The 25,816-nt window shown below is 35.0% G+C and overlaps 1 protein-coding gene across 1 annotated transcript in view; it reads right to left on the reverse strand.

The window, feature by feature from the left end:
• Positions 1 to 464: 464 nt before the first annotated feature.
• Positions 465 to 25,816, reverse strand: part of LOC140152871 (uncharacterized) — a 41,013-nt gene continuing 15,661 nt past the window's right edge. The window contains exons 11-28 of the mRNA XM_072175397.1: positions 25,159 to 25,329; positions 24,198 to 24,470; positions 22,667 to 22,877; positions 21,677 to 21,828; positions 21,119 to 21,351; positions 19,737 to 19,949; positions 19,034 to 19,157; positions 17,360 to 17,473; positions 12,817 to 12,965; positions 11,988 to 12,170; positions 10,478 to 10,604; positions 8,667 to 8,918; positions 6,167 to 6,323; positions 5,779 to 5,961; positions 5,210 to 5,373; positions 4,408 to 4,647; positions 3,478 to 3,519; positions 465 to 2,635 (exon numbers count right to left, since the gene is read on the reverse strand). Of these exons, the coding sequence (XP_072031498.1) occupies positions 2,265 to 2,635; positions 3,478 to 3,519; positions 4,408 to 4,647; positions 5,210 to 5,373; positions 5,779 to 5,961; positions 6,167 to 6,323; positions 8,667 to 8,918; positions 10,478 to 10,604; positions 11,988 to 12,170; positions 12,817 to 12,965; positions 17,360 to 17,473; positions 19,034 to 19,157; positions 19,737 to 19,949; positions 21,119 to 21,351; positions 21,677 to 21,828; positions 22,667 to 22,877; positions 24,198 to 24,470; positions 25,159 to 25,329 (3,359 nt within the window). The 3' untranslated portion in view covers positions 465 to 2,264. The remainder of the gene's footprint in view (positions 2,636 to 3,477; positions 3,520 to 4,407; positions 4,648 to 5,209; positions 5,374 to 5,778; positions 5,962 to 6,166; positions 6,324 to 8,666; positions 8,919 to 10,477; positions 10,605 to 11,987; positions 12,171 to 12,816; positions 12,966 to 17,359; positions 17,474 to 19,033; positions 19,158 to 19,736; positions 19,950 to 21,118; positions 21,352 to 21,676; positions 21,829 to 22,666; positions 22,878 to 24,197; positions 24,471 to 25,158; positions 25,330 to 25,816) is intronic.

Genomic DNA, 25,816 nt, shown 5'->3' on the forward strand with positions numbered 1-25,816 from the left:
GTCAGGCAGTAGTGGTAGGACAGGAAACTGTAAAAGCATGCATGGGAGAGTTTGGAGTAAAACTTGATTATTTTAGAGTTGTGGTGTTATTTATTTATTTGTTTAGGTCTATAGTAAATTCATGTCTACTGAATGATAAATTTGTTACCCCTGTCTCTGCGTCCTTGTGTGATACGACCTCAATCCAGTGATATTTTTCATTTTGCATGAACAAACAGGGGATAACTAATAGTATCACATGAAAAAAAAAACATTCAATAATATTATTATTATTTATATCAGACTAACTTGGTAAAAATAAATTGAATTTGACTTTATTTCATCTAACCCAGTACCAATCAGTCAAATGTACACATGCGCACATCATCTGTGTATCCGGGTACTTCCAAGACACTATGCAATACACTGATTTATTGTACCTCTCAAAAGACTGATATAAATAATAAACTGATATAAATAATAATCAATAATATAAAAGTTTACATAGATATAGACAATAAAACTTGTCTTTATATTGCTTGTCTTTACAAACTAAATTTCAAACTAAAAAGCTCTTCTTTATCAAAATAGATTCTTCCTACAATATACTAATATATAATGATATTGCACAATCAATATCACTGTATTCGACCTAATTTCATTCCTTTATACACTTTTAGGATAAAAATTGTAGAGAATCACAGCTATAGTCTGTATATCTACCTCAAGTCACCGGTACTAGCTTTGAAGTTCAGCATGTGCTGTGTTGGCTTAGCGTAGTTTCTTGCGTTTACATATGCGGCACGTTGATTGCACGCATAAAAGTATGTACACACACCAAGTAATGCTTAGCTAAATTAACACAGAACACGCTAAACTTCAAAGCTAGTGTCGGTGACTCGAGGTAGATACTAATATACATACTATATAGTTCAGTCACAGCATAAAACATCTTGGCACAGAGTTGCAAACATTTGATCTAAGGCTAGTTTTGCTATTTTCTTGAACTACAACATTACATATAAAATGTCCAGTTTTGACTCTCAAATATGATAATTATTAAACTAATTAAAACATACCTTCAGATGACTTAGGCACAACATCTAATTTGGTCCTATTGGTGCCCAATAGGTACCAATGGCTCTATGGCACCCTGAACATTTGCATAGTGCTCTAGTTTTTAATTAAATGAAAAATGATAACACTATGCAATTGTTAATTATTATCTGCTTGATACAATTTATTGCATCACCAGTGTATGTATGATAGAGTCAGTCATCAGTACCTAACTGGGCAACGATAGTGCTATGGAACAAAATCAGACGTGGCGTGTGCCCACGTAACAGGATGCTATTAATTAGGTCGAATACAGTAACACAATATAAACTAAGTAAGTGTTTCAGCTGCAGCGCATGGTGGGTAAAATATCTAGAAATAGGGATCCTCCCTTAAAATGCTAATCACAAACAAGTTTTTTTTTATAATGATATAAATCACACATTCTGAGAACAAATGCTAATACATTCAGTAGTATGTACTTATTTTATAACAGTATATTTGTGCCATGTCTAACAGCTGGCATGTTAATTTTCTGACACTAAATTTAACTAAAAAACATGTCATCCCAGCAAACACAAAACTATTACAGAAAAAGTTTAAATGTCGGGTTAAAGATTATAAAATGTTGCAATGAGATCGAGAAAACATGATTGAAAACTTGCTGTAAAACATTCTAACATAATGTTATTAAGCATTGACAAAATATTTTGCACAAATGTTTACCAAAAATATTTTGCGATAGTAGTATAGTGTTATTTCATAGAAAAACATTTAAATATGTTTTCCTGACTTTTATATTACCCAACATTTAAGTGTTATTACAAAAGTTTTGACCAAAACCATAACATCATTTTTGTGTTTACTGGGATACCAAAACGAAAATGCAAAAAAAACAAGCTGTTGGTAAACTGTAGGCCTAATATTATTTAATGTCTAGTTGTTGATGGTTATTCTCCCTAAGAAAAAACATCAATGTTCAAAACATGTTGACTTATAAATTTATGACACAGTTGGCATGTCATTATATGTGACCCATCACATCGAAACACGGCAGTTGTCAGAAACACACATTTAAAGATAATAAAGAAAATGTGCCCCGAAAAATAAAGAAAATAAAAAGAAATTTGAACTTTATTTGTCACAAAAATCACCATTCTACATGCGACATTAATGGAAGAGGTGTCATTTTAAAGCTTAAAAACTGTCCTTTAGTTTGGTAAAGAAATCTACAAGTTCACTTTTGACGACAACTGCCTTATTGAGAAGTGATGTTCTGGAACCACTCCTGGTGGTTGGCTGTCATAGCCTGGTGCAGAAGGCATTGGTTTTTGTTGCCCACCTTGTTGATCATACCCAGACTGACCATAGCCAGTTTGACTGGATCCAGGTTGACCATACCCTTGTTGTACAGCAGGCTGATGGGGATGTGTAACCTCTCCCTTTTCAGCATGTATGGCATGTGGTGTTCCACCAGGTTCAGGGCTGGGACTTACACGTTTGCGATTACCCATCTTACAGACAATGCAAACTAATAAGACTACAATCACAACTACGATAATGAGAATGGCAATAGCAATGATGACCCACAACAGATAACCTGGAAAAATGAAAGAAACCAAAATGGGATATAATGAAGATTACATGTAAGTTAAACTAATTCACACCAGCAAAGTCTCTACTCACAAAAATTTTGAGTCACATCCATGAAACTCTTCTTCAGTTATCTGGGACATTGGTTGACCGGTCACATGATCTAGGGAGTAGACCCAAATCATGTGAACTGATGAGGTCTTTTGATTAATTTTAGAGCCATATAATTATGTAGGTCAAGCACAGATCCCCAATATAGGTACACTGTACACATTAGCAGTTTTGTCCAGGAGAATTAGGCCTATACCGTAGCTCAAACTTTTCTATGAGACTAACAACACTATGGGCCTCAGAATCCCAACCACCATGTGCTATTTGATTTGAATTTTTGACACCACAAAAACTGTTTGTGGTTAGAATGATTATTACAGTAATCATGGTGATAGAAAATTTAAACTTGTCAATTTTGTTCTTATTTATGAAGTATGAGTATTTCAAGGAGAGCCAATAGTGAGCTGGGCATCTAACTAAAGCCAATTTAAGACCAAAATTTACCAAATGTAAATTTTACATGTTTCATCTTCATCAATCATTCTAGCAAAGAAGTTTTATGAACAGGTTAGCAGGATAACATTGCATTTTAACATTTAAATATTTTGCCATGTACGGATTTAAAATGTTGAGTACTTTCAACAACTTTTATGAAAGTACACACAATTTAGCTATGTTTCATTTGGCAAAACAGGAAAATATTTTTTTAATCCCAAAAATTTAGTTCTGTATATTTCTGGAATAGGGAGCAGATACAACTGAACCTTGTCATGCTTTTACATATTATGGCACACTTACCATTGACGGACAGGAGCCCACCATTTCCAGCATTGGGTACTCCTACAGAGATTAAACAAAAAACAGAAGGAAAGATTCAAATCTTAACACTCAAAGTAATGTTTAATTCAAGTAGATGAGCTATAGACATTTGAATGTAATGTTCTGATCAGGTTATGGATAGCAGATATAGATGTATTTGTAATTACACTGAAAGGAATTATGGGAGAGTTTGTACAGGTATATTGTGTAACTGCAATGCCAAATAATCAACATTAATAAACAAGCCAATAATTATGATCATAATTATTATCTCATATTTATTTCATAATCTTGATATCTTCATTTCATATCTTGTAAGTGTAAATTGCTATCTCCAGTATTGACTGCTAGCATAGGTAGGTTCAGTGGCAGCGCTAAAATATTTTTCTGGGGTTAGTGGTTTCCCCATCACTCAGCAAAGTGAATAGGGGGGGGGGAAGAATCAGATAATTGTCCTTAAATCATGTCAATTTAGCCAAACATTTTCTGTGATTTTTGTCCTGACTGGGGGGGGGGAGAAAAAATTGGGGTAGGGGGAAAGTGCCCGCTTTGCCCCCTCCACTTTCACACATGCCATTTGTTTCCTTAAATTATAACAACATCTATATGCTTGTTCCGAAAATGCAAAAATCTGAATTTTGATTGACTTTATGGAGCGTTCTGGTCCCGGGGTTCTGGTGTCAGTGATAATCCAGCAATCCAAGCAATATTGAAACATTTGCTGAGGAGGCCGCCATCAATTTTGTTTTCAAAATTCTGTTTTTCACACGTAATGTACTTCATGAACTATAATACTGCATGGAAATCAAGGTCTTAGCTCCTGTATTTGTGTCAAAATGTGAGATTTTTATTAAAATGATTAATTTGTTTTGATTTAATTTGATTTGATCTGACAGATAGAGCACTAACCTGTAGTAGTTGGAATGATAGTAGGAATGGGTGTACCAAGAACTGTGAACACAGTCAGATGAGTAGTGGCACAGATGACATTGCCATCTCCAGAATCGGTGGTAGTAACACTACTTGTAGACCAGGCTTCATTGGTTGTATCCCAATAGACACAGGAGTATTCTACATTGGTCAAGCCAGCAGTCAGAGGGAAGGTGAGCTCTACAGGCGTGGTCAGACCAGTGATATCGATCTGGTCATCTGTTAGTTGTAAAGGAGCAATAAAAGATATGAGTTATTGATTGTGTAAAATATAATTGTAAAATATTGTTACCCAAATAAGTATATTTGGACATTTTGCATGTTCCACAGAAAACAAAAAACAGCAAAAAACAAAAAAAATACACACGCAAACAGTTTAACTGTTCATCTATAAATTGGTAATAATTGTCACCACCAGAATTAAACTCGGAATGTTGATGTCTTGCCAATGCTGTACTGTGCAGGACAGCAACCAATCATGGCACACCTCTGTCCTGCATGATGTCAGTAAAAACACTCAGAGTTCCAATAATTGTGCAAGACTTATTTTGAATAGAATATCAGCCTCAAACAGCAGTATCAGTAAATAATCGACATAGTAGATACTGTTGTTTTACTTTGTGGGCAAAAGTATTTCTTATTGCAACATTGAATCACTGCAATATCTGCATGCTACATTTGATGTGCAAGGTGCAAATTTTGAGATATGCCAATCAGGAAATTGGACTTAACCTCAAGCATTTGAAAAAAAAAATGTGGGTATTCTAAAAACTGAACCTACCAGAATCAGGATCAGCTAACTTGATGTCAATGATATCAGCTGCTCTGTTGTTTTTATCATCAGTAGTCTTGGAGTATGTATCCACATCTGTGTTGTAATGAGAAATCTTGAGTGTGACTCCAGAACATGCATCTCCAGAACTACATGACCAAGCTGCTCCAAACCTATAGTAAAGATTGAACAACAACATATGTTAAACTTATGTTAACTTAAAGTTTTTGGCAAGGTTCTTCAGCAGTCTGCTGATTTGGCACAGAAGTGGGGTTCTGATTGGCTTGAATCATGTCATCATCATCATATTGTCACCTCATTCGCCGATCAAGCCACGTAGCAACATGTGACCTAGTTCTTTTTATGTGATAACCAGGAAGAGCAGTCACACACCGGTGAAGGAATTTGCTTATAACATCATCATAACAGACAACAAATCACCAAAAATTCACTCTTTTGGGTCATAATTCAGGAAAATTTTAGGAAATTTTGTATCTTTCCCTTCTCTCCCTGAAAATCCTTTTCTGGTACTGCCATTTGAGATGGATACATTGAAGCCAAATTAAAATGAAACTTACATTCCATCGACTTGAGATCCAAAGTCAATAACAACTGAATTTGCACCAGTTTTTGAGTTCAATTCTCCATCCAGAAGAGTTTTCTGAATTCCAAGAGTAACATCATTGTTAACAACTTGTACCACACCACCTCCAAGGATCAAATCAGATGTTAAACTGCCAAGAAGCATCTCATGAACAGTTCTGTATGGAAATTATTTTAAGAAATCAAAACATTTCAATCAATTTCATGCAACATTTTAAAATTATTATCCAAGTCCAAAGAACATATATGTTTTTGATTTTTGACAATTTGTTAGATTTATAAAGAATACCATAATCAAATATATATCAAAATCATATCTAAACAGATGGATTTGCAGCATAAAATAACACATATTTTTCTTACTTGCACTTGTCCAAATCATTTGCATTGGAAGCTGGGTCAAGACCACTACATATTTCACTGACTTTCTCCAAGATGAGATCTAAAGAACTTTGTGGCATTGTTTCTCCTGCATCCTTATACACTGCAATCATTTCAAGGTAGTAATCGAGCAAGTCAACTGAAATGAACAAATGAAAAAAAAATGATGAAAGGGGTTTGGTTTTATTTTTACAATATGATATTGAAAACATGTCAATTTTGAAAGCATTTCCATTTTACACATTATTTTAGTTTTCACAGTGCTTATTACGAGGGTTGGTCAATAATATCCCGCAACCATTATTTATCTCCGCTCATGCATGACTTAGATGACTGTTACTTACGATCAATAAAGATTGTACCTTTGTCTTTAAAAACGCACAACAATTAGTATCAGAGTACCTTTAATTACGTAATCTCATTTGCATAAAGTCATTGCTATGTGTACACTGACAATTGTCAACATTGGCGTAGAAATTTGAATTGGCTTTGACTTAACGTGGAATAAAAAGAAGCAGAAGTAAGGACCAAAGCAGTTTACAAGCGTTATTTTTGGTATGAGGTAATCTGAGTATATTCAATTGATAATTGTGAAAGAAGAAATGTATCCGTCAACAGATGAGGAAAGGGACCGTCTTTGAACTTCACCAAAAATAGGCCTATAACAGTAAGCAAAAATGGTGTGAAAATCGCGAAAAAGAGCCCACACGGCAGAAGAAAGAATCCAAATTATCTCCAAAATAAAACAAAACCAAATATGGTTATTGGTATGGTATTAGAGATCATAGTCAGGCCAACAGAATTTGTTGCAACAAAAATAGAAATATGCATGCGTTGATGGTATGCATGATTGAAAGTACCAAAATGTATGAAAAAAGTAAAAATTCATCAAAAACGCGCTAAAAATATGACTAATACAAGGTTTGCGGAACAGTAGCTGTGTGAGTGAATTGCTATACCAAGTCTTATGCTCAAATTAGACACACCTTTCGAAATTCAAATTTCTTATTCAATCCAGAGCCTCTCTATGGTGTGCTACTTTAATTACAAAAACAAGACCTTTTGAAATTAAGGGTTCATTAAGAAAGAAATGTTTATGGTTTCACCACTGGGACCTCCCTTTTTTATAATCAGTAGATACCCAATCAAACCAGGTACCATTGGTTAAATTTTGTCATCGATTAATCTTTCTATCTCTTATTATGTAAAGAACAATGGGTGATAAAGCCTACTCAAAATTGGAGATATTCAACACGATTTCTTTTCTTTAAGAAAAATGGTATATGTCTAAAAAGAGTCCAGCATCATGCCTATGTTATCGGTCTATAAAGCTGCAAAAACCGTGCCAGATTCTATACTTTTATTCTCGAGATATTTGGAATTATGTAACAATACCTCAATTTGGCGCGAGATTTTCTTGACTACTTTTCACCATAAATCAGGCAGTGCCCATACGCTATTGTGTTTATGCTAATGTCATTACGTAATCAAGCATTCAGCATCGCTAAAACATATTCGTTTTGAAAGACAAAAGTACAAACTTGAATTTAGCGCAAGTAACAGCCATCCAAGTCATGCATGAGCGGAGATACATCATAGTTGCGGGAACTTATTGACCAGCCCTCGTAAATATAGCTTTGAAATAAGTTTTTAAAGTTTGATCGGCTTATAATTGGCAAAAATTCAAAAGTATTCAGTTTTTGTTAATGCACGCATCAATAAAGTCCTAATTTACACTCATGTAAATTGTGTCAGTCACACATGTAACATGCAAGTATGTGCATGCCATTTTATATTAAAACACAATGATATAAGTTTCATGTTTGGTCAATTATAAGCCAAACAAACTAGTCTGCAGCTGAAAGCGAAGTTCATTCATGTAAATTGCTTTTAAATGAAATGCAAATGGATGAAATTTATACAATTTGCCTCAAATACGGTATATCACAAATGATAACACATATATATGACAAAAAGAGCTTAATTAAATATACCAAGAGATTGGGTCCAATAATTTTCTTTTTATCCAACCCAACCTTGGCCAGGACAGTTAAATTGAGTTCTTTATGGAAGAAGGAAAAAAATGTTGTTATTTTGTTTAGGTCAAAAAAAGATTTATCTCATGTCCCATGGGAATTAGAAATCTAATGTGGTATGCATTTTTTTTATCAGTAAATCAGGTGTTCATGGGGTTTACCCCCTTGAAACTCACCAGTTTTTGGCCCATAATGTTTTGCCAATGGCAATTTTTTGAAAATAGAATAAAAATTGTGAAATAAAATTTTATTTTTGAATGTTTTCACCATCAGAAATTCAATGCGCGTGGGACATGAGACACATCTATTTTCTTCCCTCGTATATAAAGTAAACAATTTCATAGAATTTTCAGGAAAAAAAAAGTTACACGTTTAACATATTGCCAAAAAATGCCAATCAAATTTATTATGCTGTGTCTAGAATGATCCATTGTATTTTCACTTACTTTGACTTGCCAAAGTCATGCTACACAAAGACAAAGAAGCTGTATTGTCAATCAATAACTGAGCGCTACTAGTAGTCAAAACTGTCTCAGTTAATGTCAACTCAATCAATTCAAGTTGCTCTGCTGTTATATCACTGTCGACTTCAGCAGCTTCTCCGCACTCACTTGAAGTGTCGCGCCGACGTCTTGAAGATCCACCATTTTGAATATTGGCAAGATGTCCAAGGTTAGCAAATGCTTTGAGATAGTCACCTGAAAAACACAAAGTAAACAAAGAAATATGTTTTAACTCAGCAATCAAAAGTAAATATTACCACTATACCACTTTTTGAACATTTTATAACTACAATAATGATAATATGCTGTAAAAGTAGACATGGGTAGAAGGAAAAAGCAAAAGGGCTATCAGAAGAAGGAATGGTTCGGCAACATCAGAGAATGGTCAGGGCTAACTAATTACATTCAAACCAAGAGACTAGTACAGAACAGGACAAATTGTAGACAAGGAGGTACACAGACATGGTCGCCAATCATCAGATGTGATGGCAGTGCACCTTTGTTCTGTAATCATTTAGGTAGGACTTTTTTTTTTTGCTGATGCCCACAAATGAAAAGTATCTTATATTATGTTTGTACTCACTCTGGTAGCATTGTGTGTGAATTTTATGACAATTCTATATTCTATTCTTTTTTAATGGCCCCCAATCATGGTCGGTCCCCCCTCCCAATATTTGGCCCAGTGGTTAGGTTTTTCAATATGGCCGTACATTTCTAATCCTCAGCCCCACAGACTTTACATGTAAAATAAAAGACCAATATAAATTGAATAGCATATAATTTGGATGGAAATTTACACAAAATTCTTTTTGAGTGATGACAAAGATAATTAAATACTTTTCATTCAGGGGCTGCGTGGAATTTTTTTAATGTATTGCTTGTACAATGAAATATGGGGTCCTTTCACAATCAAATATCCATCTGAAAGGTGCCAGCAGCATCCAGACCCCAGATCCAGATGCTAATAAACATCTCAAAAAAGTAACTAACCTCCTTAAATAACGGCCATTAAAAACAGGCTATTGTATTACAAATCTGTAAAATGCGTTGGAAGCAGAATTTATTTCTGCGCATTTTGACACCTCATTTGATACGATAGCCCAGAAAACAATAAAACACTGGTCAATTTAATGTAGTTAGGTCCAGAATTGAAAGTTGCACTTACAACAATACAAAAACATTCAGATAGGCCCCTATCATTACACAGATCTCTTTCCATTATACTGAATACAAATCAATAGAATTTACTGCAACTTTCAAATCTTGGGTTACATTGACTTAAATGTATGCTGCGGTGTCAATATTTAGACAATTGCTACAAATGAGGTGTCAAAATATGTGGAAATAAATTCTGCTTCCAGCGCATTTTACAGATTTGTAATACAATAGCCAATTTTTGAATAATGGCCATTATTTAAGGGGGTTAGTTACTTTTTTTGAGATGTTTACATACTTCAAACCCACTAGCAGGCCAATAGCATCTGAGAGGAGATGACAATTGGGGTGTCAATTAGGCCAAAAAAACAATATTGTTGTGTTGCCCTCAAGTGGGAAAATGGGAAATTTGGGTCGGACGGTCGGATTTTTTTTTTTTTTTTTTTTCTTTTTAACCTTCAGTTTTTAAAAATCCCCTCAAATATTAAATAATACTTCTTCAATTAGGGGACATTTGTCAATTTTGACTTCTGATTTTTCAGGATTTAGGGTCGGACGGTTGAGGGCAACACAACAATTTTTTTTTGGCCTTAACATACCTTTGTATGCAAGTTCCAGAACATGTTTCTGCATGTACTCATCTGTTTCTGTCTCTGTGAGTGAGGTTTTTGCTGTCACAACAACAGTTGCATCATACTGAGTGCAGACCTGGAACGTGTTACATACCTGCAAACAAGGAGCATTTATTATTGGACATTTGTGATGTGATAAAGCAAAATTAATCTTATGTCAGGAATATTGATTTTGAGATATAACCAATAAACTTCCTTTTTATTTTATTGTTCTGAGCAAGGGCGTAGCCAGCTTTTTTTGGTGGGGGGCTAAATAAAATTTCGGGGGCACAGACGGAAAAAATTAATGTTGCATTATACAATACATAGAGACTGTATGTCTTTGAGCTTCAAAAAAAAGGCTTTATTGGGACGATGTGCGCGTGAAACATGCACAAATTTGGTATTTAACACTATTTTTGCCCATCATCAGGATAGAAATGGCTTTATTTTTACAATGTGTGTGTGTTGTAGCATGCAAAAAAATTGTATTTTACACTATTTTGGCCCATGATCGGGCTGAATTTTGGTAGAAAAGGGCTCCTTGCCCCTTTTCTTTTCAGCAAAATCTGTAGAATGGCTCATCTAATGAAAACCGACTTTTAATTTAGATCAACATCAGAGACTCATTTTGCTTGATCACTTCACATTTTGTCAGGTGCATCACATAGAGATGGATGTGAACATCTTGGATTAATGTTCAGCAATTAATATGTCTATTTAAAGTAGGTCTTTGAAAGTTATTCCCACACTATTAAAATGTTGCAAAATATCTCAAACATGTAATAAATTGCTAAAGTTATCCATCACCATGTGAAAAATATTTTATTAAATTATTCATTTCTGTCACTATGTGATGAACTCGATGATTTATAATGAATCATTTCAATTGCTAATATTGACAAATCTTTTTATTGTTCAAGCTCTTTATCATTTGGCTAATTCATTAGGTTGGACTTAGGGCCCTTTTTTATTATGAGAACATCTTGAATGGGACGTACCATCTAAGGAAAATGAAAAGGTAATTGGTTTGGTTTAGACCTTAAAAGCAGTGTTATTAGTTCCTAGACTAATCAGATTATGAAAATTATTTGCAGAATGATGATGATAAATTCTTTAACACAAGCTGATGTTCTATGTTGGCAATGCCACTTTCACAGACAATTATTATTGTCTACCAATTTGTCCGTCGCAACACATAGTGGTGTAGAGTGATTTTTCAAAATGTTCCATTTCACATATAGTGGCGTAAAGGTTTTAGAGCTAACTATATCCTATAAAAGTTATTCCTATTAAACTATTAAAGATACAGGTTAATAAGTTGAACCTAAAACTTAAATTTCAAATGGAATTGGGCTACTGAGAAATAACAGTGGAGGAGTATCGACTCCGTTATTAGTAACATATCCTTCAAACATGTTTTTCTCGGAAACATACGCCACTATGTGATGCGACCAATGAATTCTTGGTAACAATACTTGGGTAAATTAAGTCTCACCTTCATTCTGTATATCCTAGTATTATCCTCTAACTCGCTTGCTATACCAACAAAACTGAACTGTGGTTCAGAGACTGCATCGGAGACTGACTGTATGACTGAATCTGCATCCAGTGTGAACAGTTGGTATGTCAATGGTTGTGCATCTGCATCTGTAACACAGTTTTCTACCAGCACATCAACCTATTTAACAAAATTTGCATTGTAAATAGTAGATATATGATATTTATGTGGAATGGTTCAATCAAAAGATGAAGTTACAAGTATTGCCAATTTCGTTTTGGATGACAAATGATTTTGCGACAGTATAATATTGACACCTTGAGTCATGTGTGCGTATGCATCAACTTTGCAATTTTGTTGTCCTCCAGTTTCTAGGACACCACTAGGGGCAAATCTGCAAAACTTGATTTTTACCGTTATATAGAACCTATCCTGTCTAAACCAGAAACTCACTATCATTGGTACAGTGACAACTTGACAGCTCGTCTGACCAGCAGTGTCCCTAGATGGATCTTACCAGGCTGGTCAACTCCACCTACCATGCAGAAATTGATCAGCATTGTCTTGTAAATCTTCTTTTTAGCCCAGTAAAACAACTTAATTTTGACTAAAGTTGAAAATGTTTGTGTATTATTTTGTGCGCAATTGCCCCATTAAAACTGTGCCAAAATGATGCCTACCAGTACTTTTTAAACTGACCCCTGATATACCACTGACACTGGCATTCAATTCAGTAATGGGTTCTCATATAGCAGCATAGGGCCTATTAGTTGCTGAAAATTGTTGAGGCTTATAAATACCAATGTTTTATGTTGTAACCACTCACTTCAGAAAATGCTTCATAATCACCAATGGAGAAGTCACAGGATGTCGGCCCTGAGCGTAAAGAAATATATGCTGTAGCAGTTGCTGATTGGCCTTCCACATTTGTCACACTGATTTGAAATGCATAAGTTGTACCACGCTCAGCAATACCTGAAATTTGTAAATTAAAAATGAAATGTTGTTTTGTCTAATTTCCATGGTTTGATCTTCATTCTTAGTTCAAAGTTCAAAATAAGAACTCAGTAAAGCTGTAACTCTTCCTTTGGCTGTGAAGTAGGTGATCACAAGACATATCAATTTCTAAGCGCTCTTTTAGCAAAGTCATTGTTCATTGAATTTACAACTGTAAATATCGAATGAAATGTATTACTTTCGTATATTTACAAGCGAAAATAGTAACTTTTTGCACAAGATTTACAATTTAAAGAGAATTGGCCATTGCTCATTGCAATGAATCTAGTATATAGACAAAATAATTCATTTAATGACATAAAATTTGCAAAATATTGTAAGGATCAACCGGGATTTTATCTTTTAAAACCTGCATCTTGGTCAAATATTGTGTGTGAATAGGCAGTTTTACCACATTCGCCTTGCTATAATCATTGAATTGCGTCATCTGTTGATGAAATGAAAAATAGTGTTTTTAGCAGAAAGTGGTACCTTTCATTCGATATAAAAACTTTTCTGATTGAATGAATGAAACTATCGAGGTTTTGACCAAACCAATCACAGATGCTGTATTTTCCAGTAGTCCTACCAGCTAGAAGCTCACACAGCTCTTATGATGCTATGCACTCAATCGTGCAGTGTAAACACAGACTATGTAGAGACAATGCATTGTTAAACTCACTGTGCTTGGACAAATGTGTGTACTCAGGTGTATGGAGGTGGAACTGTGCATAAATGGATTTATAAGAGTATCGTTTTATATAGCCAAAACTTTTGATATGTTAATTTCTCCGTACAGTGATCTCTGTTTAAATCATGCCTTCATAATGTAACTTAGCACATGTTAGATGTAGGTTATATAGGAGGTGCATGGGCATCCCAGTCTCCTTTTGCCAAGAGGGGCCCTAGTGAAGCGCATACCTTCTAGCAGGCTCTTATACAGGCAGCCCTAGGAATTTGATAATAGACTCACCGCTGAGTGCACCAAATCCGCGTAACTTCGGAGTAAGCTACTAGTTTAGTAAGTTGGCGAGTATCTCGCATTTTGAGACTTCCAAATCGGCGTAAGTTACTAGACTAGTAAGTTCTATTGTTTATTTACTCGGCAACTTACTCTTCATCTTTGCGGGGTAAGTTGGCGAGTATCTCAGAATTTCGTGACTTCCAAATGTGCGTAAGTTACTAAACTAGTAAAGTTACGCTGCAGTTATTGTTATTTACTCGCAACGTACTCTTCATCGTTGGAGGAGTAAGTTGGCGAGTAAGCAAATCGATTCATAAATAGAGGAGAAAATCATTGATATTGATGAGATTTTGACAGTAAATAATAAGATATTTCGCATTCTGCGTGTAGAGCGTCTCGTATGCGGCACCGCAAACATTTTGTGTATGCCTACGGACGGAATTTATTCTGGAAGGGAGAACAAGACAAGATAGAAGGGGGTGATCATCGTTAATTAGTATAACCGCTCTTCAATCAATCAATCAATCAATCAATCAATCAATCAATCAATCAATCATTATTCATTCCCTGTGACGTGTCACATGCAGAGTGATTAGCGATTCCATTTGTATCTTCAGTAGATAGCATAATTAGTAGGCCTACCATTTAAATTTCACAATAGAGTCAAAGTCCCATTACTTTCTGCGTTTATTTTTTGCCTTACAAATTTTTTCCCTTACAAGGGGAGCTGATGCAAAAAAGATATCTTCTATCTCTAATATAGGCCTACATATAAATTATCTTATTTCAGGATCTCCCCAAGCTTCAAGAATTAGGAATAATTGTAAGTTTTGTACCAAATAAATATTCCCTTCACACGGCTGGATACAATCACAGAATAAATTCTTTCCTAGTCCTCATGATAATCTCTTATTTTAACCTGATAACGGCAGATCCAAATACTTTATCCCAATCCGACTGGCACTGGATGGGATTTATTTTAAGTATTATTTCCTGACCCTTGAGGAATTATATGCCCCTCTATCCTGTTGTTTATTCCATTCCCGGTTCGCCTGGTTGCAGGGCTGCAAAATTACACACTATCACAAAACGCTATATACCCTCCCCCATCCTACCCCTGGGGCACACCATCTGGTTAAAGTTTGAATAGAGTAGGCCCACGATTGTCAGATATTTTGCCCAAATTGAAAACAATTTTGCGACATTGCTACCAAATATCATGCGCTTTTTGTGATGTTTTAGAAAAATACAAACCTTTATACTAAAATTGGGGAGCCATTATTATACAAGAAGCCCCAAAATGAGATCCATATTTTGCGGCTTATTATCTATGACGTACACGGTCATTTGAACTGAGCACCAAGGTAGTCTTTATGGGGGGTGCTAACTCCCAGAAAAGAAAATTACAACCCCTAAAACCAACCTCACAAAGAAAATGTTAAAACCCTAAAACCAACCACCTAAACATTTTCACCCCCTGACCCCCAGTGTAAAATTTAAAATGTCACTGTAAACAATTTTACCCTTATTTGGGCAAAATAAATGAATTTTGGCATAGAAACAAAAAATATCACCGTAATTTTGGACTAAAATGGTGTAAGCCTACAATTGAAATTAGCAATTATCACAATGGCACATATCCACCAATTTGTTTTTGTCTTTTCCCCCTCCTACAACTGATCCTGATACCCGACTGAACACGTAAACTACTTTGACCCGAAAGGATTTTTACAAAAAAACTACACTGCTGAGTTCCCCACTCCCGCGTGTTCCCCTTCTGTCATGGTGTGACAAAATAGATATCACATTCATAACCATAGGCCTACTACTACAAAGCACGCTAAATACACTGATATGGTATTTTGTTTGTACCGGGTATTTAGTGACATAATATTGTTGAAATTGAATAACAATCGACCGCGTGGTTAAAAACGTGATATTAAAGGTGCTGATTGGGATTTACTGCTCCATTAACGAAGATACTAAAGAAGTAGTTACTCGCCAGATACGCTTCAGCGCAAGTCCCAAAAATACTAGTTTAGTAAGATACGCGCCAGTTGCGGAGTAGTTACTAAAGAAGTAAGCTACTAAACTAGTAACTTACGCGGATTTGGTGCACTCAGCGGTCAGTGTTGGTCATTTCATATATTATCATGTAAAGGCATAGGTGTAGATTCCGGGGGGATAAATTCCCCCAATATTGCCGGGGGGGGGGGGGGGTCCATACAATCATCCCCTCAATGTTGACGCCTGTGTGTGGGTTTCTGACCAAATTAACGTCATATTTGGTCATTTTAGCCCCCAAAGTGCAAATTTTTTTTGTACCATATTTCACCAGTTTAGCTTCAATATGGCAAAAATTTTTGCGCACATTTGTACCATGAATTTATTCGTTCGTCAAAAGGTGCTGGATTCACTATACTTGAAGACTTTTTTCCTACCCCACCCCCCATGTCAAAAAGAAATCTACGCCACTGTGTATAGGCCTATATACATATTGATATGATGGTGTTTGATACATGATCTTTCTCCTGGTAATCAAAAACATTTGTAAATCTTTTGCCGACAACTGCAATTTATATGGATAATTATTTAGTCAAAAGATTTGAATTTTCATTTGTTTAATCAATGAAAAGGAGTGGTTCTCAAATCTTTTAATGAGAATGCCCTCAATTTTTTTCAAAATTCTGTTTTTAAACAATTGTAATGTACTTGAGTAAACTAACATATCCTGCAAAATCAAGACTTTAGGTGCTGTAGTTTTGTCAAACCTTCTAGTTTATTATTACGATGGAAATATCAGTCGAACAGATACGCGATGTTCGATAACACAGTACGTACATGGCATGTTGGCGGTCATGACATATCAAAAGAGCCTGATCCAATTCGAAGGAGTGGCTCACATTGGCTACATATATACGCTAGTATTACTAACCAATTTTCTTTGTATTGCCTCATCTGTTTGGGCCAAAATTAAAAGAGGACATATCTGACAGTCATGACAGTGGAAAACTAAAATTTTGTAAAAAAGTACAATTCTACTTCTTTTGAAAATGGTAAAATATGGCTTTAAGAGACCAATCTGTGCTATTTGAATATTCAGTTGAAAGGATTGATTTTTATTGCTTTTTAATCATTTGCTGACTGCAATTAGGGACAAATCCTTCCAAAAGAAGAAAAAATGATATAAAAATTTCATATGGGAGTTCGAATTATAATTCCTACAACATATGCCACTTGCAGTATTGGGAGCGATACGTGCTTGTATACAGTATATACCATGCAACATGACAGCGCAGAATTACTTGAATGTCAAAACCGGTTGTGATAAGAACACCATGCAGCAATACTTACCCTTCTTTACACCAATCATATACCCTGCTCCTGCTTCAGGATCAAGGACTCTTACCTTTTTTTACACCAATCATAGCAATCATATGTCCTGCTCTTGCTGTAGCTTTAAGGACTCTTGGAAATCCTGGCAGCAAATTGCTTGTATCAGTTAAGTCAATAAAACCATAACCTGAATAATAATGGTAATTGGCAAAATAATAATGACGATGAGGAGGAGGATGAAAAAATAAAGAACAATATGCGATGCTATCAGGCAAAATCAGTCGGAACTCAGAAATATTGATTTTGAGTTGTAGCCAGACAAAGGAAATATTTCCTTTTGTTTTGGAAACTCTTTAATTGCTCATATCTTTGGAACTGGTTGTTCAATTTCAATGGGGTTTTCTGCAACATACAGCTTTGTAAATGTTTTTTACTATCCTATATTTCTGAGTTTCGACTGATTTTGCCTGATCGCATCACATATGATAAAACATGATAAATAAACTAAATATAACAAATCAGAAACTTTCTGATATTATAGTGCATGATGCCAAATGCTTAAGGCCTAACACTTTTCAGATTGTTGCTAAAAGACCTTCAAATTACAGCACCAAACATTTAACAACAATTCAGGTACTCCTTGTAGTAAGAAAAGATAATGCCATACCCACTGAAGCCCCCCGCACTTTGTTAAAAATCATGTCAAATCAGTCATTTTTGGTGATTTTAGCCATTAAGCCCCCGCATAATTCTGAAAGTCCCCCTGAGCCCCCCGCAGGAAAAGATCCTGGACATGCCGGTAAGTTTGGCAAACTTTTGAGCTTGTGAACTGTTAATGATATTTGATGCAGTAACTGACAATACCAACAATATCATCTGCATGCTAGTATTATGTATCCCTCTTGGGCATTTACATTTATTTTGTGCATAAATAGTATCCGTACACTTAAATTAAAGCAAGTATCTTAAAGACACACAACTTAAATGACCAAATCATTCTGCATGATGTAACTTTATTTCCCCAAGTAGCAAGTTATACTATTTTAAACATGTTAAATGAAAAGAAAAGAGAACATTTAAAAAGTGACAAATTTGGGATATTTCCTCCTCCAGGGTAATTCCTACTGGCTATTGTTACAGGCTCATTACAGCGTGGCAGATCAACAATCACGGCTGTGCTCATCATTAGTGTGTTTTGAGAAAAATTCAATGTAAATTTTGTCACTTTTGAAATACTCTATTTTTTATTCATATTGCCATAATTCATGTAATTTGGGAAAATAAACTCGTAAAATGAGCATAAAGTTGTCTGAGATATTCTAGATTTGAAATCCTTACTTTATGCAATTTAAAATCATACCAAACATGTTAGGATGGCTCCTTGCTTTTTGTCTTCAAAAATCAAAATTTTGTTTTCTTTTGAATGTTGTTGTTTGATGAACAGTATCTTCTCACCTTATGCTTAATTTTGTGGGAGCAGGTCACGTTATGTAAAACTGTGTATGTTACCATGCATGTTAAAATGGTTCACTTTATGTGACACATTTGGGCTATTTCAGTTTAATTTGATACACCCCCTATGGAAGACATGATCTTAATCTCCAACACAGGGAGTTTAGATTTCTAATGGAGTTACCATTCAGGTAATTCCATTTGAAATTTACACTCCCTGTGTGGATAATTAAGGTCGAGTCTTCCATAGAGGGTGTATGGATTTCAACTGGAATAGACCAATAAACCATCTTACCATCTTCAGTGCCTACAGTTGTCCATGTAATCGTATCGGCTTCTGCTCCAGATATTTTGGCTCTTAAGAAAATCACATCTGTGTCTTTGACTTTACCACCATCTTGAAGCGCTTGAATTTCAATCTGAAAACAATTAATATAGGAAAGAGACTCTTTGTTACCTTGAATTACAGGAACTTAATTAAACTGAGCTTGCTCGTTCATTCACTTGTTTGAAATATAGTTGCTAAAGATGATCTTTACCAATCTAGCCCCTAATATGAAACATACTCAATAATATAGAAGGATTTGAAACAAAAACCTTCATGAATCTGTTATGTTCTAAAATTAGATTATCTATTATACTGAAGGAGAAGTTTACTACTAGAACTAGAACTACTATCCCTATGACATGTCTTTAAATTCCACTTTCAAGTTATAACTCATGCATAAATATTAGTTTTTACCATATTTACCAGCCAGTCATCTGTTGTACACGTACACATGAAAATTTCCAGCTTTTTGTTGGTTCCAATATAATGTGAACGGCCTAAGGTAAGGCAAGTTTCTAGACCAATAACTTTATTGTATCTTCCAAAATTAGGGTCCGTATTCGTTTATATACAGTAAAACCAAATTTCAGTGATTCTCATACACATTACAAGCTATGCCAAACAACTGTTGAAACAAACAAACAAACAAACAAACAAATGCAGTACTCACCTTGGGTGGGTCTCCATTGACAGCACATATAATAACACTAGCTGTTGCAGACCTCTCTTGTTTGGTGGCTGTAAGAGTGAATTCATAACACTTATCTGCTTCAAAGGCTAACGGTTTAACGGTCAACACATCACCATCATTGTTGTTTACATTGGTGATCAATTCACCAAGATGATCTGGATCAAATGACCAGGCGGCACTGTTGTCTGTTATCTGTAAGATGAAGAATTTGCAAAGTTTTGTGAACATTACTCATTACAAGATATATGTTCCCCCTCCCCCCTAAGACTTTTTATAATAAATCCAAAAGTTTTTTTACAAAATGATAAAAGTTCTTGGTAGCCCATTTTGTTTGACACAACTGGTCCAATAATTTACATTATTATGTTTTCAGGGTTATTAGGAGTTAAGAAAACCTAATAATGATAATATTGGATGGCTTATTTCGCATGATACCATAACATATCGCATTTGTCAGACAAATATCGAACTCGCCGTTGGCTCGTCCGATATTTGTATGACTCATGCGATATGTTATGGTATCATGCTCAGCCATCCAATAGTATATCAATGTCATATATCCTTGCATTTGGTCTGTCACAAAGGTTCTTTATGTAAGAAATTTTGGAAAGTTGAACAAATGGTAAAGGTTTAAGACAGTGTTAGGTCTGAGGCTGTTCACACTTTGAGTTGGATCCTGTTCATGGACTGGTACATGACTTTGACTCAGAGCTACTCAGACTACTCCCTATTCCAGACAAATACAGAACTTATTTTTTGGGATTAAAAAAATATTATCCTGTTTTGCCAAATGAAACAGCTAAATCCTAATCCTGTAGTCAGTCCTAACTGGCAATAAAAGTCAAATTTTAATATTTGGTCAATTTTTGGAAATAAGGGCCAAAATATGTGTTTTTAAGGTGTTTTTCGTATGTTGTGACAATCAAGCTCAAAGACTTGTACCAAGACTAATTTCAGTTTATGCAGTCTAATTATCGTAAAAGACATGTTTCATTCTGATAACCAATCATTTAATTAATGTAACACAAAAAAAAATATTATAGCAAAATTTCGGATTTTGAATGCTTAGACTTGTTCCAAGTCTTTGATTTTTGTGACTCAATTGTTAGAAAATATGCCAAAAATGCATGGTGTTTGGCTCTTTTTTCAAGAAAGTAGTAAAATAGTGATTTTTTTCTTTTATTGCCAGTTCGGACTAAATGAATGATTAGGATTGAGCTATGTTTCATTTGGAACTTGATACCGGTAATATTTTTTTTAATCGCAAAAAATAGTGTTGTATTTTTCTGGAATGGGGAGTAGAAATTTCCTTCAAAACTGGCTTAAGATTTAAGGTGAAATAATAGCAACCCTTGACTTACCTGAGTACACCCCCAGGAATACACCCATGATCTAGCCTCTTCATCAGGGTCATAGGTCAGGGAACCATCTAATACGACATCATCACTTCCTCGGCCTACAGTGAACTCCCTGGCACCTTTGATTTTGGCTACTAGTTCAGATTTTATAGTAGTTATATCTATTGATTGTTCCACATAGGCGGTCTCATCACTGGATTTATAAACTTTGACAGTGAATTGGATGTCTTCTCCACCTAGCAACATAAGTTAAAAATTTGATGAGGAATTTAAAAATCTAATATTTATTAGTTGCTTGAAAGGGAATTATGGAGTATTGAAGCTGAGTTATTTTTCTTATACCTTTTTCAGGTTTAAGTGTTTTGTTTTAGTCCATTAGTTTTAATTTTAGGCAGTGCTTAATCAATTTCAGATATAAAAAAGTGGAAATTTACACTTATTTTATTTTACAACGGTCTAGAAAGAAACACACCATAAAATGCATTTATTTGATCGATAAAAAAACTAACAAATATGGGTTTTTGGTTTTATTTTCAGCTAGGTCATACTGCTAATACTTACTGGGCAAGGAGTTCTCTTTCACAAACAATTTCCTGCTGTTTTGAGTCTTGAGATTCATAGGTACACGGGCGTTATCACAGGACCATTCAAAGACGGTTTCTCCTGCTGGCACACATGCAGAATAAAATGTAACTTCAGCAGTCAGGGCAAATCTGTAGCATATGGAATTCAGATGAGTTATTACATTTCAGTTCTATTAACCCTGAGATTATGTTATTGCCATCATAATCATGATGAAATCATAATGGGGTTGTGATTTTAGCATCCTTTTTTAGGGTTTTGTTCAATAGCTATCAATAAAAAAGTTTATTTCCAATGGTTTCTGTTGATTCTGACATTGAATTTGAAAGTCATGCATGACATAATTACATGTATTGCAGTGCCTCATCCCGGGGGGGGGGGGGTCACTCACTACTTGACTTGCTACGCACTCGCGTCCAAGAAAAATGTCTAAAAGGGTACGTTTTTCACCACACAGCATCATCAACGTCTTTTTGAAAAAGGGGTACTTTTTCAGAAGGCATCGCCATTTAGGGGTTCTTTTTCAGCCAAATCCTTAGACGTTTAGGGTTAGTAATATTGTTGTTTGAGTGAGTTTGCACTAATTTGATAAAAATCACCACTTTTTAATTGATTCTTGTTCCTTTGTGCATGTTTTCTTTAGTATCTATAGGTCTGCAACATCAAAAAGACACCTTGGGTATCAAATTAGCTCATTTTCTTGTTTACGCCACTTAGGGTATAAATTAGATATTTCTCAGTTGACGCCATTTAGGGTATGCTTTTCAGCTCAAAAGTGAATAGATTCAACAAAAGTGACATTAGTAATCAAGAAACACTTTTATTGTTTTCAATTCTATATCTTTAGACAAAGAAAAAACTGCATGTTTACAATGGTTCACATATAAGTCAACATTTTCAGAGGCATTGGTTCTGCAAATTCAGCCTTCAAAGGGAACGCTCTCTCTAACCAAGCTTGACTTAACATACCTATCTGAAACTTTAACATTGTCTGGATCAATTCCCTGTGGAAGGATTTTGACTTCAGGTGCTGCAACTTCAAAACGTTGTACACCAAAAGAGGCTGTATCACTGCCACCCAAGAAGTTGGAAATGGCCAGGGTGAATGTATAAGATGTGCCTGCATCTAAGTTGGCTCCATCAATGTCTACTAAAGCAGAACCTTTACCATCATTAAGACCTGAATATGAAAATGCAACATAATTAGTTAATATCAATTCACACAATTAAGTGTAGAAAGATACAAAAGTCATCATGTTTCTGATTATGCATATCATGAGTCAAATGCAGAAAACTCATTTTAATAATAAATTTGACACACCACATATCACAGCAGGTAGTAGCTTTGTAGCAAATACACCATAGTACCAGGAAATAAAGCATAATCGCACCCCATGTGATGCTGGCCACCCATTTTTAGGCCTTTTTTTGCCTAAAAATTTTATATCTTCAAGAACTTTTTGTGCTCTTACACCCATTTTTGTCAAATGTTCCCCCTTGAAAATTTCCTCCTGAAAAGTTCTGACTACGCTCGTATATGCCACTGCCAACAGGAAATTTAGCAACTTTCAGTAGAGGGTGATTGAGTTATACATTTGTAGCATTGTACATACAAACATGCCTAACTTTGCTGGAAGTTTAATTGTTGATACTATAGCAGATATTCTATAATTCAATGGACAAGGGTTCAATAGTGCATTCACAAAAATGTGTTTAAAATGTTATAAACATGTTATAACTTATAAACGGATTTTGGTTTTGGTCAAACCGCGTTAATAACATTTAAATGTCAGGTTATGTAAAGGTCATGAAAACACTACAACAACATTTCAAAAATGTTTCAAAAACATTTCAAAAAATATTGTTGGCAAAAATGTTTGGAAAATACTTAATATTATGTTAGAATATTTTACATCAAGATGGCAAAAATATTTTTTGCATGATATTAAAAATGTTGTAAACCCTTTATGCAAAACAACATTTAAATGTTTTTTTGCTGGGGACATACCTCTATGTTTGAAAACATAATGTGCAATTAAAGTTTATGAAGAAAACAAAATACTTGATTTCAATTCTTGGGAGTTTTGTAATAAAAAAAAACATATTTACATCAGCTTTACATGTAAGTATATTATGGAGACGGTATTCATCTTAAAACAAGACATGTTTTGGGTTTTGATTTTGGTAAATGCATTTTAATAAAATGGTTTCATAAAGGTCACAAAACTCTATGAAAACATTTTCTACCCTTATATAATATGACATTAAATGTTTTCTGTCAACCTTTTCTATCCTTTTGCGACAAATGTCGAAAATGTCTTTTTGTTTGCTGGGTACCCTATTTAAATCAGTTCTAGGCTTCTGGTAAAAAAGCACAAGCAGATTTTCAAACAGAAGTATGTCATGCAATAGTTCACCTTATTGAGGTATTTTCCTCAAAAAATAAATGTCCTATACCTCAGTGTGTAAGAAACAAAAGTGTGAAGTATACACAACTTACCATTAAGCGCATCCAGGGCTTCAGACACACTGGTTGTATCACCTGAGCTAGACACAGACCACTCAAATGTCAAAGGTCTGCCTCCACCACCACGCGACTTCCTGGCATCTAGTTTAACATAACCACAGCTAGGCAGTCTAGGAGAACCAGTGATGACAGCTTCTGGTAGCAAGGACTCATCTGGTTCCTCAATGGTAATGCTTCCACTGGCTGCAAGGCTCAAGTCTTGATGAAAAGCAGTTATAGCACCTTCCTTAATCACCAGAGTGTCCCCTGCAAGAAATAATTATTGTTCTTATCAGTCAGAAAATAAGCCTAAACTGGAATCAAAAAGCTAAACATTTTGGCTTGTGTGTATTTTTTTGTGTAATCCATTTGAAGAACAGTTTTTCATTTTTTGGATATTGGCATTATTTTGTAAATTATCAAATAAGGCCAAAATATAACCATTTTTGACCGCATTTCTGTAATAGAGTTTATAGATTACAAAAAAAAAAAACACAAAAAGCCAAATCATGGCTTTTTCCTCTTTCTAAAGTGCAGTGGTGTGTAGCTAGGAGTTATGGTGTCCAGGGCAAAGGATACATAATGGTGCCCCTCCACCAACAATTACGTGCGGAGCGAGCAAAATTTGCACAAGTAGGACCTTCCTCTAATTAATTTTGTTATAATGAAGTTATATCAGTCTTAAATTGATCTTTCAAATGGTGTTCTGCTGAAATGCACACAAATCACATGATAAATTTGACCTTCATCGCTTGGAGGGGGCGCAGAATCGATGCTGAATTGGTCAATTTGGCACCCAACATTTGAACATTTTCAGTAAAAGTGTTTGCTGGGTAGTTATCACATTAGTAAGTATTTTTAAAATGCAAAAAATGACATGTGCAAAGAATATTTTGGTTTAGGATTGTGGGATCTCTGAAGTTCTCTTTAAAGAATTAAATGTGATCTTACATACCTATTTGAATTAAGTTATTGCCTTGACCAATGGGAATATAGAGTTTTCTTGGACCCCTCCATTGACACTGAGCACCATCACCAAGCACCTCAGCATTAGAGAAGACATCATCGCAACTTGCAAAGCCCTCGTAGTCCACACCAATATCAAAAGACACAATCAAACCAGCACCTGTATTGAAAAATAATAACAATAATAATTTGCTTAAAAGTGACCTTTTTCAGAGTCTTGGGTTAGCAGCAATGCAGCTGACCAAAAATGATAGAGTCATATCAGTGTACACACTGCTAACAATAATGAGGAAAATAGTGGTAGAATCATACAAAATGATCAAATAGGTCCCAAGAATTGAAATAGTGAAAAAGAAATGGTTTCAATAATATTATCAAAGCAGATTTAATTTCATAACCAGCAACATTGAAATGATTCTTGTGTTTTGTTATTAGGCCTACAGGTTTCTTAACTTTTGCTGATTGTGTCTTTCTTTCTCTAAATTCCTTTACTGATGCCCCATTGTGCATTGCATGCCACTATTTAACATGTATTCCCTAGCATCCAATGAATGCTAGTTTATGGTGAAAAATGTTTTACATTTCATTGTTTCATCTGTGATCAAAAGGCCAGACCACCTTGCAGTGAGTTCCACATTTGGACGAAT

The sequence above is a fragment of the Amphiura filiformis genome, chromosome 5, assembly GCF_039555335.1.
Source record: "Amphiura filiformis chromosome 5, Afil_fr2py, whole genome shotgun sequence".
Lineage (NCBI taxonomy): Eukaryota > Metazoa > Echinodermata > Ophiuroidea > Amphilepidida > Amphiuridae > Amphiura > Amphiura filiformis.